We start from the raw sequence: 14,127 nt of genomic DNA, 5'->3' as shown, positions 1-14,127 counted from the left end.
TTGTATACAATATGTGGTTCAAAACAACAATCAGTATTCAAAATGGTAGTTAAGGAACTCCAAAACCACTCAGACACTACATCTAAATTAAGGACATTTTGAAGAACTAAGGTAATGAGTTTAATTGACTCGATTTGGGAAAAAAAGGAGGGGGATAAGAACTGTTTATAAGAACATGAATGGTCAAGGTGATGACTAGGAAACAGAAATAAAAAGAGATAAAAAGCTCTAGGAAAAGAAGAAACACAACTAAAAACTAAAAGAGATTTGCTCAACCTTAGACAGACAATGAAAAGATTTACAGCTGATGAAATACTCATCTAGATAAAAATATAAAACAGAAGTTACAAACCTGAAGTGTGTCAGCAAAAAGCACAATGAGGTTCTTCAAATCTAACACGAGGTTTGGATCAGAGCAGTAAGACTAAAGGAAATAAAAGACAATGAGAAGAAACGTTTTTATTAAAAATAAAACTAAATTTTGATTTACTTTGTTTAATGCTTCACCTGGTGAAGGCTCTCTGGAAAGCCTTCCTGGTTTAACACCAGATTCGACCAGGGAAGAGCTGAGTACAGATTCCAATGAGCCATGATCTATATTTTTAACACATTAACTAAGCACTTTAACTCACAAAGCTGGGCCAAAATGAACAATAAATGAGAGAACAAAAGTGATAAAATAAAAAGCAGAAATTAATGACATAAAAAAGAAATGAAAGATTTGATCAATGAAACCAAAAGCTCAAGTTAAAATAAAATGAATAAAATAGACAAATCTGGGAGTTCCCATCATGGCTCAGTGGTTAACAAACCTGACTAGCATCCATTAGGATGCGGGTTCAATCCCTGGCCTCACTCAGTGGGTTAAGGATCCGGCATTGCCTTGAGCTGTGGTGTAGGCTGCTGACACGGCTCAGATCCCATGTTGCTGTGGCTGTGGCGTAGGCGGGCGGCTATGACTCCAATTTGACTCCTAGCCTGGGAACCTCCATATGTCACAGGTGCGGCCCTAAAAATAGACAAAAAGAAGTAGACAAATCATAGGTAAGTCCAATTAAACAACGAAGAGAAAACAAAACTAAGTAACGCAAAGAATAAAAAAGATGAATATAAATACAGAGGAAAATGAAAATTACAAATAAAGCCCATGTACAATCTTTTATCAGCAAATTTGAATACTGAAATAACATGGAGGACATCTCCTATAGGCAAGCTACAAAGACACATATGCTATTATTTTTCTGTGATTCTGACATTCAAAATCTCACAATTATACTTGCTCTCTACTAAATCACTCAATTCCTGAACAAGGTGCATTGAATTCTCTCACAATGGCTTGGCCCATCAGTTTCTCTTCCCACTATCAACAGTTCCTGTTTATATACCTACTGATGCTTGTTTGTTCCTAAACAGTAAAAGTGCTGTTTATTTTTGGTGGGTTAAAACTAATATCAAAAGAAAAAAAAAAGTTTCACTCTTCTCTTAATGGTCCTCAATTTCAATCCTGTTTGCCTTGTAGAATAGTGCTGTTTCTGCCTCTCATTCTTTATTTCCAATCTTTCTGTGCATTCTAAACGGAGGAATATCTCAGGAACGAAACTATAAAACTTTCTACGTCTGATATTTCTCATGCATATTGACCTATTTGGACCTATTCCAGCCATCTTATTGTAAGTTTTCTATTTTCAATTACTTCTTCTAATTTTTTTTTACTTCTTTTCACATTTTTCACCAGATTAGTTTTGTCAAATTATCTTATACTGGTTATTAATATGTTATATACTTTCTGCCCACTGTTTATTTGAAACAATCTGGAGTTTTCATTTTAAAAATGTTTTAAACATTAAGCCTCTCTTCTTGTAGGGATACTTTTTTTTTCATTTTTTAAAAAGTCTTATTGAAGTATAGTTGATTTACAATGTACAGCAAAGTACTTCAGTTACTTTTGTGTATACACATGAACTCTTTTTCAAATTCTTTTCCTCTATAGATTATCACAAATACTGGATAGAGTTCCCGTGCTATACAGCAGGTCCCTGTTGGCCAGTCATTCCATATACCATGGTGTGCATATACCAACCCCAAACCCCTAGTCTACCCCTCTCAGATATCTGTCCCCTTTGATAACCATAAGTTTATTTTCAAAGTCTGTGAGTTTCTTCTGCACTGCAAATAAGTTCACTTGAATATTTTTTTTTAGGTTTCACATATCAGTGATATCACATGATGTTTGTCTTTCAATCTGAATAAATTCACTTAGTATGATAATCTCTAGGTCCATCCATGTTGCTGCAAATGGCATTATTTCATTACTTTTACAGCTGAATAATATTCCATTGTATATATGTACCACCTCTTCTTTATCCATTCTTCTGTCAATGGACATTTAGACTACTTCTGTATCTTGGATACTATAAATAATACTGCAATGAACATTGGGGTGCATAATTCTTTTCAAATTATGGTTTTCTTCAGATATATGCCCAGGAGTGGGATTTCTGGATCACAGAGTAGTTATATTTTTAGTTTTTTGAGGAACCTCCATACTATTTTCCGTAGTGTTCCAATTTACATTCCCACCAACAGTAAAAGAGAGTTCCCTTTTCTCCAAACTCTCTATAGCATTTATTGTTTGTAGACTTTTTTTTTTTTTCTTTTTTGGGCCACACCCACAGCATATGGAATTTCCCGGGCCAGGGACTGAATCCCAGCCAGAGCTACAACCTACATCACAGCAAAGAAGGATCCTTAACCCACTGTGCCAGGCTGGGGACTGAACGGTCACCTCCACAGAAACATGCTGGATCATTAACCCACTGCACCACAGTAGGAACTCCATATCTTGTGTAGACTTTCTGATGATAGCCATTCTGCCTGGTGTAAGTTGGCACCTCATAATAGTTTTGATTTGCATTTCTCTAATAATTAGTGAGGTTAAGCATCTTTTCATGTGTTTTTTGGCTATCTGTATGTCTTCTTTGGTGAAATATCTATCTAGATCTTTTTCCCATTTTTTGATTGAGATGTCTGTTATTTTAAATATTGGACTGTGGGTAGTGTTTGTACATTTTGGAGATTAATTCCTTGTTGGTTACTTCATTTACAAATATTTTCTCCCATTCTGTGGGTGTTTTTCATTTTGTTTATGGTTTCCTTTGCTGTGCAAAAACGTTTAAGTTTAATTAGCTCCCGTTTGTTTATTTTTGTTTTTATTTTCATTATTCTAGGAGGTGGATCTGAGAAGATCTGATTTGACCCCTAGCCTGGGTACTTCCACATGCCATGGGTGTGGGCCTAAAAAAGATACACACACACACACACACACACACATACACACAAAACCCAGTGGGCACTGAGAGCACCTATCTCAATATAATAGGTTGTAGGGATTCTTAATAACATTAAACTTTACAAATAATCAAACAATCAGTTATTTAGATTTATCTATGAGGTTTATGCTCATTTTTTACACACATCTTATTTAATCCTATTCCATCTTATATTTTGGATTTCTTTTTCATTTGTGGTAAAACACCAATATGACAGGATGGGTGAAAAGTAAACTTTGAATCCTCGTGTGTTTGGAAATGCCTTTCTTTTAACTCAAACTAAAATACACAATTTCAGATGTGAGAAAACTACCTGCCCTCATTTACCCGGCCTGACAAAAACATGCATCCTTTCAACTTTCATAATCTAGTCTTTTTTCACTGCAGGAAAATTTATTTCTTTTAATTATTAAATTCCCCTCCTTGTGACGGTCCCTTCTTTCTAAATATCCGTTAAATACAACCAAAAATCTACATCGATCATCCATGTTTCTTAATTTTCCATCCGTATTTTCCAACTCTTCATGTCTTTGCTCTATATTTTAGATATATATCTGACTTTGTTTTTTGATTAGAGAATGATATAGAGTTTTATCTACTTAATCTTTGAATTAAATTTCTCTATTATGGTAGTCATAAATTTCCAAGAAAATAATGTTTGTCGGAGTTCCCGTCGAGGCACAGTGGTTAACGAATCTGACTAGGAACCATGAGGTTGCGGGTTCAGTCCCTGCCCTTGCTCAGTGGGTTAACGATCCAGCATTGCCGTGAGCTGTGGTGTAGGTTGCAGACGCGGCTCGGATCCCGCGTTGCTGTGGCTCTGGCGTAGGCCAGCGGCTACAGCTCCGATTAGACCCCTAGCCTGGGAACCTCCCATATACCGCGGGAGCGGCCCATGAAACGGCCAAAAAAGACAAAAAAAAAAAGAAAATAACGTTTGTTTTTGACTTCCCCCTTTTTTGGCTTCCTTCTTTCCTTTTCCTTCTTCTATAGTTTTTTTAAATTATAAATATAGAACATATAAAAAATAATGAATAGAACTTGTATGTACAATTTTACCAGGCAAACAAAACTGAACAGCACCAGCATGCCAGAAGCACCCAGATGCTCTAACACAACTTATTTCCTCCCCACTCAGGAAACCAATATCATGACATATATGATAATTATTTCCATGTTTTTCCTTCATTTTCTGTTTCTTTGTACTTTTAAGAAACTTTATTTTATAGCAATTTTGCATTTACAGATAAATTTTGCAGAAAGTACAGAGAGTCCCCCTGTATATCTTTACACTGACACTCATGCGCAGATTCCCCTATTATAACAACTTGCATAACATTTGGTGGTAACATGTGGTACAGCTGATGAACCAATACTGACTCATTATTAATAACTAAAGTCCATAGTTTACATTAGAGTTTACTCTTTGTGTTATATAATCTATGGGCTTTAACATATGTATAATGACATATTTCATCCCATTACTATACTATAGAGAATTAGCTTCACTGCTCTAGAAATTCCCTGTCTTCCACTTATTCATCCCTCCACCCCTCTCCCAAGTCCTGGCAACCTTGCTCTTTTGACTATCTCCATAACTTTGCCTTTTCTAGAAGGTCATATAGTTGGAACATATGAGACTATAACCTTCTCAGATTGGGTTCTTTTATTTAGCAATATACATTTAAGCTGCCTCCATGTCTTTTTGGGGACTGATAGCTTATTTCTTCCCTACCATTGAATAATATTCAATTATAAGGATGTACCAGAGTTTCTTTATCCAGTCACCTACCAAAGGACAACTTGCTTCCAGGTTTTGTCTATCATGAATAAGCTGCTACAAACATGAGTGGGAAGATTTTTGTGGTAACTTAAGTTTCAATTTACTTGGCAAATACCTACATGCACTTGCTGGATTGTATAAGACTATTTTCTTTTGTAGAAATTGCCAAACTTCCTTCTAAGCTGGATGTACCATTTTCCATTCCTCTCAGAAATTAAAGTTCTAGATGTTCCACATTCTCCTCAACATTAGTGTTGTCAGTATTCTGGATTTTAGCCATACTAATGTGGCTCCTTGTTGTGTGCAGTGGTAGATCACTGTTGTTTTAATTTGCAATTCCCTAATGACATGGTTGTTGAGCATCTTTTATAAAAAGATGCTTTCTTGCCATTTGGTGTTCAGAACTTTTGTCCCTTCTTTCTTGTGTTGTTGAGTTTTAAAAGTTCTCTATATATTTTTAATACCAGCCCTCTATTACTGTTGAGTTTTAAGAGTTCTCTATATATTTTTAATACCAGTCCTTTATCAGATATGTTTTGCAAAGACTTTCTCCCAGTTTGTGGCTTGTCAGTTCATTCTCTTTATTTCTTTGTAACACATAAATACTCGGCCTCACTCAATATTTTCTTTCTCAACATTATGTAAATGGAAGAAACTATGGATAATTTTATGTCTTGCTTTTATAATTCAATATTTACTTGTGAAATTCATCCATGCTATTGTATATAGCTATAGTATGGTCACTTTCATGTTGTATAATATTCTGTTAAGAGTTTAACTCAAATTGTTCATTTTATTATCAACTGACATTTAGATCATTTCTAATTTTGAAAATTCAACAATGCTAGAATAGATATTCTTGAATGTGTATTATGGTGAATTAGGGCAAATTTCTCAAGTGAGTATAGTTAGGAAAAGAATTTCTGGTTCATGAGGCTCTTTAATTTTAGAAGATAATGTTAAAATTTTTCAAAGGGTTTTACCAATTTAAATTCATTCCCTTAGTAGTAATAAGTGTTCTAAATGCTTCATGTCTTTATCAACATTTTTATTACTAACTCTTATGTGTTACCTCATTTGGTTTTAATTTGCATGTCACTGATGCACTAAATCTGAGCACCTTTCACATGTTTCTCAGCCAAGTGAATTCCTTCCTTAGTGAGGTACCTCTTTAAATCCATTGCTTGTTTCTTCTATTGAGATTTCTGTCTTTATTTTAATGATAAGTAGTGGTATTCTTTATATATTTTATGTAAGTTCTTTGCCGATTTTGTGTGTTAAAAATATAATTTCTCATTATATAGCTTATTTTTTACACTTTTTGTTTTTTTCTTATAGTTTTTAATGTAGCTTGACATTTAATGTATGTATCTTTTCCTATATGGTTAGTGCCTTTCGTATTTTAGTTAGGAATTCCTTCCCTATCGTGAATCATAAAGATATTCTTTAACACTATCTTCTAAAAGATTTATAGTTTTACTTAACATTTTGATATGTTATCAACCTGAAACCCATGTGTTGGTATATTATTGTCTCCATACTAATAGTTGGTTGTCCTAGTACTATTCATTGAAAAGTCTGTCCTCTGCCCACTGATCTGCAATCCCATCTCTTCTATCAATATCAAAGATCTTTTTCAGAGGCTCTATAATCTATCCCACTGCCTATCTAATGACAGTATCAGAGTGTCTTATATTGATATGATTTTGAAATTATGTTTCAATAACTGGTAGAGGAAAATGACCTACCTTATCTCAAACTTAGGGAGTTTCTTAGCTGTTCTTGGATTTTGTACTGGCTTAAAAATATTTAAATCAGGTTGGAAAGGTACTCACCCTCCCAAAAATAAAATTATTGAGACTTTTAATTAAATTTATAGATCAATTTTGAGAGAATAGATAGCTACAATAAAAACTCAATAACATGGTATTTCTCTCAATTTTATTTAATTCTTCTTTAATCCATTTAGTTTCTCAAAAACATTTTAGAATTTTATCCATGGAGGTCTTAAATATCTTTGCTAGATATTTCTACTACTTTTTATGTATGCTATTGAATCAATTTGATTTTTCAAAAATTTAAATTTTTTCAACTTTGATTCCTGGTTTATAAAACAATTGAATTCACATAATGACTGTGTATCAGTAAACTCACTAACCCCTTCCATTAATTGTAATTTTTCTATAAATTGCTTTGAATTCTCATTGTATAAAGATATATCATTTGCAAAAATGATAATTCTGTTTCTTTCAAAGGTTTATTTTTTAATTTATTTATGTTTCCTCACTATTATTCCTCAAACACTTCATACATAAGAGTACCTCAAATCCCTTGCACTACTGTTCCTTATACCTGGAATGTTCTCAATTGATTTTTACATAAATAGTGACTCTTGATATTTAGATCACAGAATGCCACTTCAGATAAACCAGTCAAAAACAAGTGTCTTGTCCTAATCTATCACTCTGTTTTAAATTGTCTGCATTGCATTATCATTGTCTGATATTCTTTTTATTTATTGGGAATGTCCCTCAATTAAAATATAACTCTTTGATAGCAACACAATGAATAAAAGTATAGTTAATTCACTACCTGAAATAAAGTAGATTATCATCAAAAATTTATGCTATCATAAAATAGATCAATAGATTGTGGAAACTCATAATTAGGCAACTTATTGAAATGCTGTATAGTAAGAATAAATCTATGAACTCCAAATGAGTATTAATAGTCATTTTAGAGGCAGTATGGAGTAGAGGCTAAGAATGCCAGTGGGCTCTGGAATCATACCATCAAGGTTTGAAACCAAGCTCCATCTTTATTGGGTGACATTAGGCCGGTTCCTTAGCTTCTCTGACATTGAGTTCCCCAGAATATATGGTATATATAAAAATAGCACCTACTTTATAGGGATGCATTGGGAATGAAATACATATGAAGTACACAATATAATGACAATGTTTAAGACATAAAGAGAAATCAGTAAATGTTAGCTGTTGTTTTCTTACTGCATAGAGCATCCACAAAAGAGAGCTTAGTGTTAGAGAACATGCAGTTTTAAATGGCTACTTCTAGTATCTTTGACGGAAATGGCTCCAAATAGGTGATTCCAAACAATACACATATGATGGTTTTAAAGCAGTAGGAAGACTGAATGGTACAGAGATAATCAGCTTGAAGTAAGAACTTCTCTCGGGCTTTGTACATACCGAGTGAGTACGGAGTGCTGCAATGGTTTTTGAAAGTGCCATTTCCCACAGTTCATCTATGTAGGCTCTATTTACTAAGCCCTGGGTTGTATGTAAGATGTGATCTTCAACCACAAAAAAGCTAAGATTGAGGAAAAAAGAAAGCACAGCTGTCAGAAATTAGTTTGACTACTATCTTCAGGATATGACAAACATTTTAAGAGCTGCCATCAAATCTGAAGTTAATACTAGTCATTTTCTCTTAAGGATAGTGCTTGATATCACAAACAAAATCAGATTTCTTAGGGTTAGAATTATACCCCTAATCATGATATCATCCTAACCACGTCTACAAAAATTGGACTTACCTTTCTATTAAATGTTAACCATGTCATCCAGCAATTTCAAAAGGATGAAAAATGTTTACAAGTAAAAAAAAATTTAAAAAAAAGCCAATTTAAAAAACTAAACATTTTTTGCGGCTTCCCAATTTTTATGCATTTAAATTGTCTTCAGCTATCTTGCCTCAATATGTATACTAATTTTAAAAATTCTTTAAATTGTTATGATACATTTTAATCGAAGCTGTCAAGTACATTGAAAAAATCTAAATTTGGAAAAAAAAAAGAAATCTTATGGAACAATCTAACTCACTTCCCTTTCTTCTCACTGCAGTCATTTTCTTTGCAACTAGAATAAGCTGCCTATATTTAGGATGTTTATTTGGGAACTGCAATTCCATACTAGCATATATACTCTAGATAAAGGTGACAAGGCCCACTGCTTGTTTTCATAAATATTGTTTACTTGGAACATAGCCATGATCCCTCATTTGCATATTATCTATAGCTTCTTTCGTACTGTAATAACAGAGTTGAAGAGCTATAACAGAAACCATATGGCCTGCTGAGCCTTAAAATACTATACTATTTGGCCCTTTTAGAAAAAGCTTGCCAGCTTTTGCTGACTATTTGGTTCCCTCTTAACAAGAATGGGGAAACAAAACATCAAATATAATAAGATTACAATTCAATGTTTTTCTCCCTTAAGCCACAAAAAGTATTCTCCAACAATATAATGTTGAAACCAATAGACATTCCTCTAAAATCATCATAGTCAAAACTAAATCTTGTTCTAAGAATTTTAAAACAGAAAAAGAATTTCCCAAAGAACACTTGTGATATTTTTTCAAGTCTCACAAAAAGCATGTAAAATATTGAAAGTGTATAAATTAAAAAATACACACATATATACCCACCCTACAATTTGATTAAAATACTTCCTGTAGCCATCTAAAGTTTCATGCTGCAACGAAGCAAAGAAGAAAAAGGTTATTTCTGCTTTGATACATTAAGACAGTAAAAACCAACTAATTAATTTCTTAAGGCTCAATTCCCAAGTCTATAAGTTAAATATACTATTAGCACCTCTCTTATAGCATTACAGTGGGGCTGAAATGGAACAATACATATCTAGTACTTAGAACAATGCCTGACAGAGAGCAATCAACAGATGTTAGCTGCTACTTTCTTAGTGCAAGTCACACCTACCAAAAGTGGTCCCCAGAGTGACTGAGAATCTGGGGTTAATAGATGCATACTATTGCTTTGGAATGGAGAAGCAGTGAATTCTGCTGTACAGCACTGGGAACTATATCTACTCATTTATGATGGAGCATGATAATGTGAGAAAAAAGAATGTAATATGCATGTGTGACTGGGTCATTTTGCTGTATAGTAGAAAATTGACAGAACACTGTAAAACAGTGATAATGGGAAAAAAAATCATTTACAAATAAATCCAGGAGTTCCCATTATGGCACTGCGGAAATGAATCTAACTAAGAACCTTGAGGTTGCAGGGTTCAATCCCTGGCCTCACTTAGTTGGTTAAGGATCTGGCATTGCCGTGAGCTGTGGTGTAGGTCACAGACATGGCTCGGATCCTGCATTGCTGTAGCTCTGGCGTAGGCTGCTGGCTACAGCTCCAATTAGACCCCTAGCCCAGGAACCTCCACATGCTGCAGATGCAGCCCTCAAAAGACAAAAGACCCCCCCCAAAAAAAAACCATCTTTACATAAAAAAATTTAAAAATTTAAAAAAAGAAAAAGCACATATGCAAAATAATTAAAAAGATACCAGAGAAGAAAAGTGAAAAAGGGGAAAAAGTAAAGGTGATGATCCTACCATGTTAGATGGAGGCTGGAGCACCAAACGAGCCTGTTTTCGCCTCTGTTTTCGGTAGTAGTTCTCAAATGTTTCCCGGGCACCCTATAAAACAAACGAAAGGAAATGGGTTCATGCAGTAGGGCCGCTTATTTTAGTATTTCATGGAAAAAGAGACACTCCCAGATCTGAAATTGAAGCAGCCCATATTTCTCAAAATTGGCTATTTTAACAATGATATCATTGAAAAATAAAAATAATTATCACAATTTATTGAACCTTAGTTATAAATCCCAATAGATCTGGATACAAAAGATTCTTATGAAGAAACTACCAGAACTCAATGCCCAACACACCAAAGCTGGTTTCTGGATCAATTATCACAGATTCACAGAATGAAGACAAACCTACAGTCTTATAGGTTATAACTGTTGAGAAAATAGTTAAATAGTTCTAAAAAATTTCATAGAACATTCCAGAAGAACAATGCAAAATGAAAACTAGTCTCAAATAAATCATGAGCGAAGGGCCAAAGGGAGGCAGGAAAAAGGTATGATCTGAGAACAATAATTCAGTCTTCCCAGATGGAATATAATTTAGCATAGAATTAATACCAAAAAGGAAGAAACAAACCCCTGGAAATTATTAGTGCACAGTTTCCACCTTTCATTTAGGGTTTCCGGGCTTAAACTGAAACATGCTCTAGAGAATAGAGCAAACTCATGAGCCCTATAACTGGGGTTGAATAATGCTCCCTCAAAATTCATGTCCTTCTGGGAATCTCATGATCTGACCCTATTTGGAAATAGGGTCATTACGGATACAGTTAGTTAAATTAAGACGTAGTCATACTACGGTAGGGTGGGCCCTAATCCAATATGATTGGTGTCCTCACGAGGAGAGGAAAACGCTGTATGAAGACAGAAACACAGAGAGAACATGATATGGTAATACCAGCAGAGATGGGAGTGATGAGCTACAAGCCAAGAAACACCAAGGACTGCTGGCCACCCCCAGAAACAAAGAGAGGCAAGGAAGAATTTTACTTAGAATCTCAGAGGGAGGATGGCCTTCCAATATCTTGACTTTGGGTTTCTAGCCTCCAAAATTGTGACAGAACAAATTTCTTTTGTTTTAAGCCACACGGTTTATGGTACTTTGTTACAGCAGTCCTAGGAAAGTGATATAGGCTCAAAGCTTTTAAAACATGATGCATCCCTACTATTAAACTCTACTCTCAACCCAAAACTTTTCTAAATAAACAAGAGTAGAAAGGGAGAGACCGTATTGTACAGTGGTTAAAAGTACTGATTTGGGGAGTTCCTGCTGTGGTGCAGTGAGTTAAGAATCCGACTACATGGAGTTCCCACTGTGGTTCAGCACATTACGAACTTTAGTATCCATGAAGTAAAGGTTTGATCCCTAGTCTCGCTCAGTGAGTTAAGGATCTGGCGTTGCCCCGAGCTGTGGTGTAGGTTGCAGATGCCACACTGCTGTGATTGTGGTGTAGGCTGGCAGCTGCAGCTCTGATTCAACCCCTAGCCTGGAACTTCCATATGCCACAGGTGCAGCCCTAAAAAAGCAAAAAAAGAATCCAACTATAGCAGCTCCAGTTCCTCCAGAGGTGTGGGTGTGAACCCTGGCCCATAGCAGTGGGTTAAATGATTCAGCACTGCCACAGCTGTGGCATAGGTCACAGCTGCAGCTCAATTCAGTCCCTGGCCCAAGAACTTCCATATGCTATGGATGTGGCCACAACATAAAAAAAAAAAAATTAAGAAAGAGTGCTGATTTTGGAGGCAGAAAGTTTTATTCCAATCATGGTACTGCCCCTTATTAGCTGTATAGCTCATATGATTAGCTGTATAACTTCCCTTTCATTCATTTAACTTCCACTATTTAACTCTTTAACTTTCGCTAATAGAGGAGCTATGGTTTATACCTTTGCGGAACAGAGATGCCAGCCTCATGTGGTTCTTACAAGGATTTAGAAGAGTTATAAAGCTTTTAGAATAATGTCTGATAAATAATAACCACCACGCAAGTGCTTACTTAAAACATAAGTAAGATGAAAATCAGTGATGAAGTGAAAGCCCTGCCCATGTGAGGATAAATTCCATGCAATACCTAGTTCAGTTTCCATCACTTTCCCAAAAGTGTGAAGAATTTTATTCAACGTGACTTCTTTGCTGGATCCCTAAACTGGGAATATTGATTTAAGGTACTAAACCATGCAAACTCAATAGGGTAGCTCAGGGGTTGGCAAATGTTTTCTATAAACAGTAGGATAGTATGTATGGACTTGGTGAGCAACTGCTCAACTCTGCTGCTGTGGTACAAAAGCAGCCGTAGACAATCCATAAATGAGTGTGGCTGTGTTCCAATAAAACTTTATTTATGGAAACTGAAATGAGACTTTGATATAATTATCACCTGTCATGTAATATTAATTCCTCTTACAATTTTTTTAACCTAACCATTTAAAAATGTAAACATTTACATGTTATACAGATTGCATACACATTGGATTTGGCCCATGAGTCATGGTTTGTTAACCCCTGGTGCAGCTTAAAAACAAAGGTTTTAAAACACTAAATTGATTATAACTATACACATTTGAATTGTTCTGCCTATAACAGAGAAAAATCAAGCATTAAGACAGTTATTTCAAGGCTTTCTTAGTCCATAAGTGAGTGAGGTAGCAAATAATTCTATTTAAAAATAAGAAGTGGAAACTGCCTGTTGGTTTGTTAAATTTATTCCCAACTTGTCACCATTTCACAGCATAGTGGTATTATTAAATGTCAATTACATTCTGTACACACTGAAGGGCTTTTCATTTTAAGGTTAACAGCCCTAAAGGCCCTTTATTATTTTAGTGTGACGTTACACTTTCAACATGTTTTGGAGCCAAGATACACTTAGCTGAGAATTTAGGGAAAACCTCCTAATTAGAACATAGTATACTAAGTTAATTATTTGCCATAAATGATTGAAAATACACGAGATGAAATTCTATATAAAAAAAAATCATGAACCTCTGCTTAATTCTAAACTATATATATTTTGCCTTTCAATAAAATTAAAACATAAGAAAAGACCAATTTATCTAATAGGTGTGGCTTCCCCATTTACGAAAATGAGTTAGATTTTTCCCTAGCAGATGCTAAATAAATTCACCTCTGATTATTCTATTTCCTTTGCCAATTTTGTCAACTCAATGCTTACAGGTGGAATTTGAGAAACAGATGTCTGACCAATCCAGCTGAGCAACTGATGAAGTGCCTGCCTATTCACAAATAGGTCAACAGACAATGAACTATAGAGTTTTGCCTCAAGCTACTTTAATTACTCACATGAAAAACCAAAGAAAACACAAGCCAAAGAAAGCTACCTCAAGCCTAAAAGATATAAATAAATGGCTGTAAAACAATAGAAAGGCAAGTCAAAATTTGTTTTGTTTTTCATTTTGTCATTAGTATTGCAGTGCTCCAAAGGCTGGGTAAAATTTTATGCACCAATACACACAATATTACAGAAAAATAAGTCACTTAATGTAAATAAAGTGCTTACCATGTGATAGGCACTGAGAATCTTCTCACTGAATTTATGGTCTTCGGTGGGGGGTAGAAATTAAGCAAGTAATTATATCAAAATAAACT

At 34.8% G+C, this 14,127-nt stretch overlaps 1 protein-coding gene across 1 annotated transcript in view; it reads right to left on the bottom strand.

Moving 5' to 3' along the window:
- The window catches only part of EXOC6B (exocyst complex component 6B), a 607,547-nt gene that overhangs the window by 286,572 nt on the left and 306,848 nt on the right, over positions 1-14,127 (bottom strand). The window contains 4 exon segments of the mRNA XM_013996035.2: positions 353-424; positions 8,322-8,442; positions 9,559-9,605; positions 10,487-10,570. Of these exon segments, the coding sequence (XP_013851489.2) occupies positions 353-424; positions 8,322-8,442; positions 9,559-9,605; positions 10,487-10,570 (324 nt within the window).

Source organism: Sus scrofa, chromosome 3 (genome assembly GCF_000003025.6).
Source record: "Sus scrofa isolate TJ Tabasco breed Duroc chromosome 3, Sscrofa11.1, whole genome shotgun sequence".
NCBI lineage: Eukaryota > Metazoa > Chordata > Mammalia > Artiodactyla > Suidae > Sus > Sus scrofa.
Note: the sequence above shows the minus strand (reverse complement) of the source record. Positions and strands in the feature narration are given on the sequence as shown.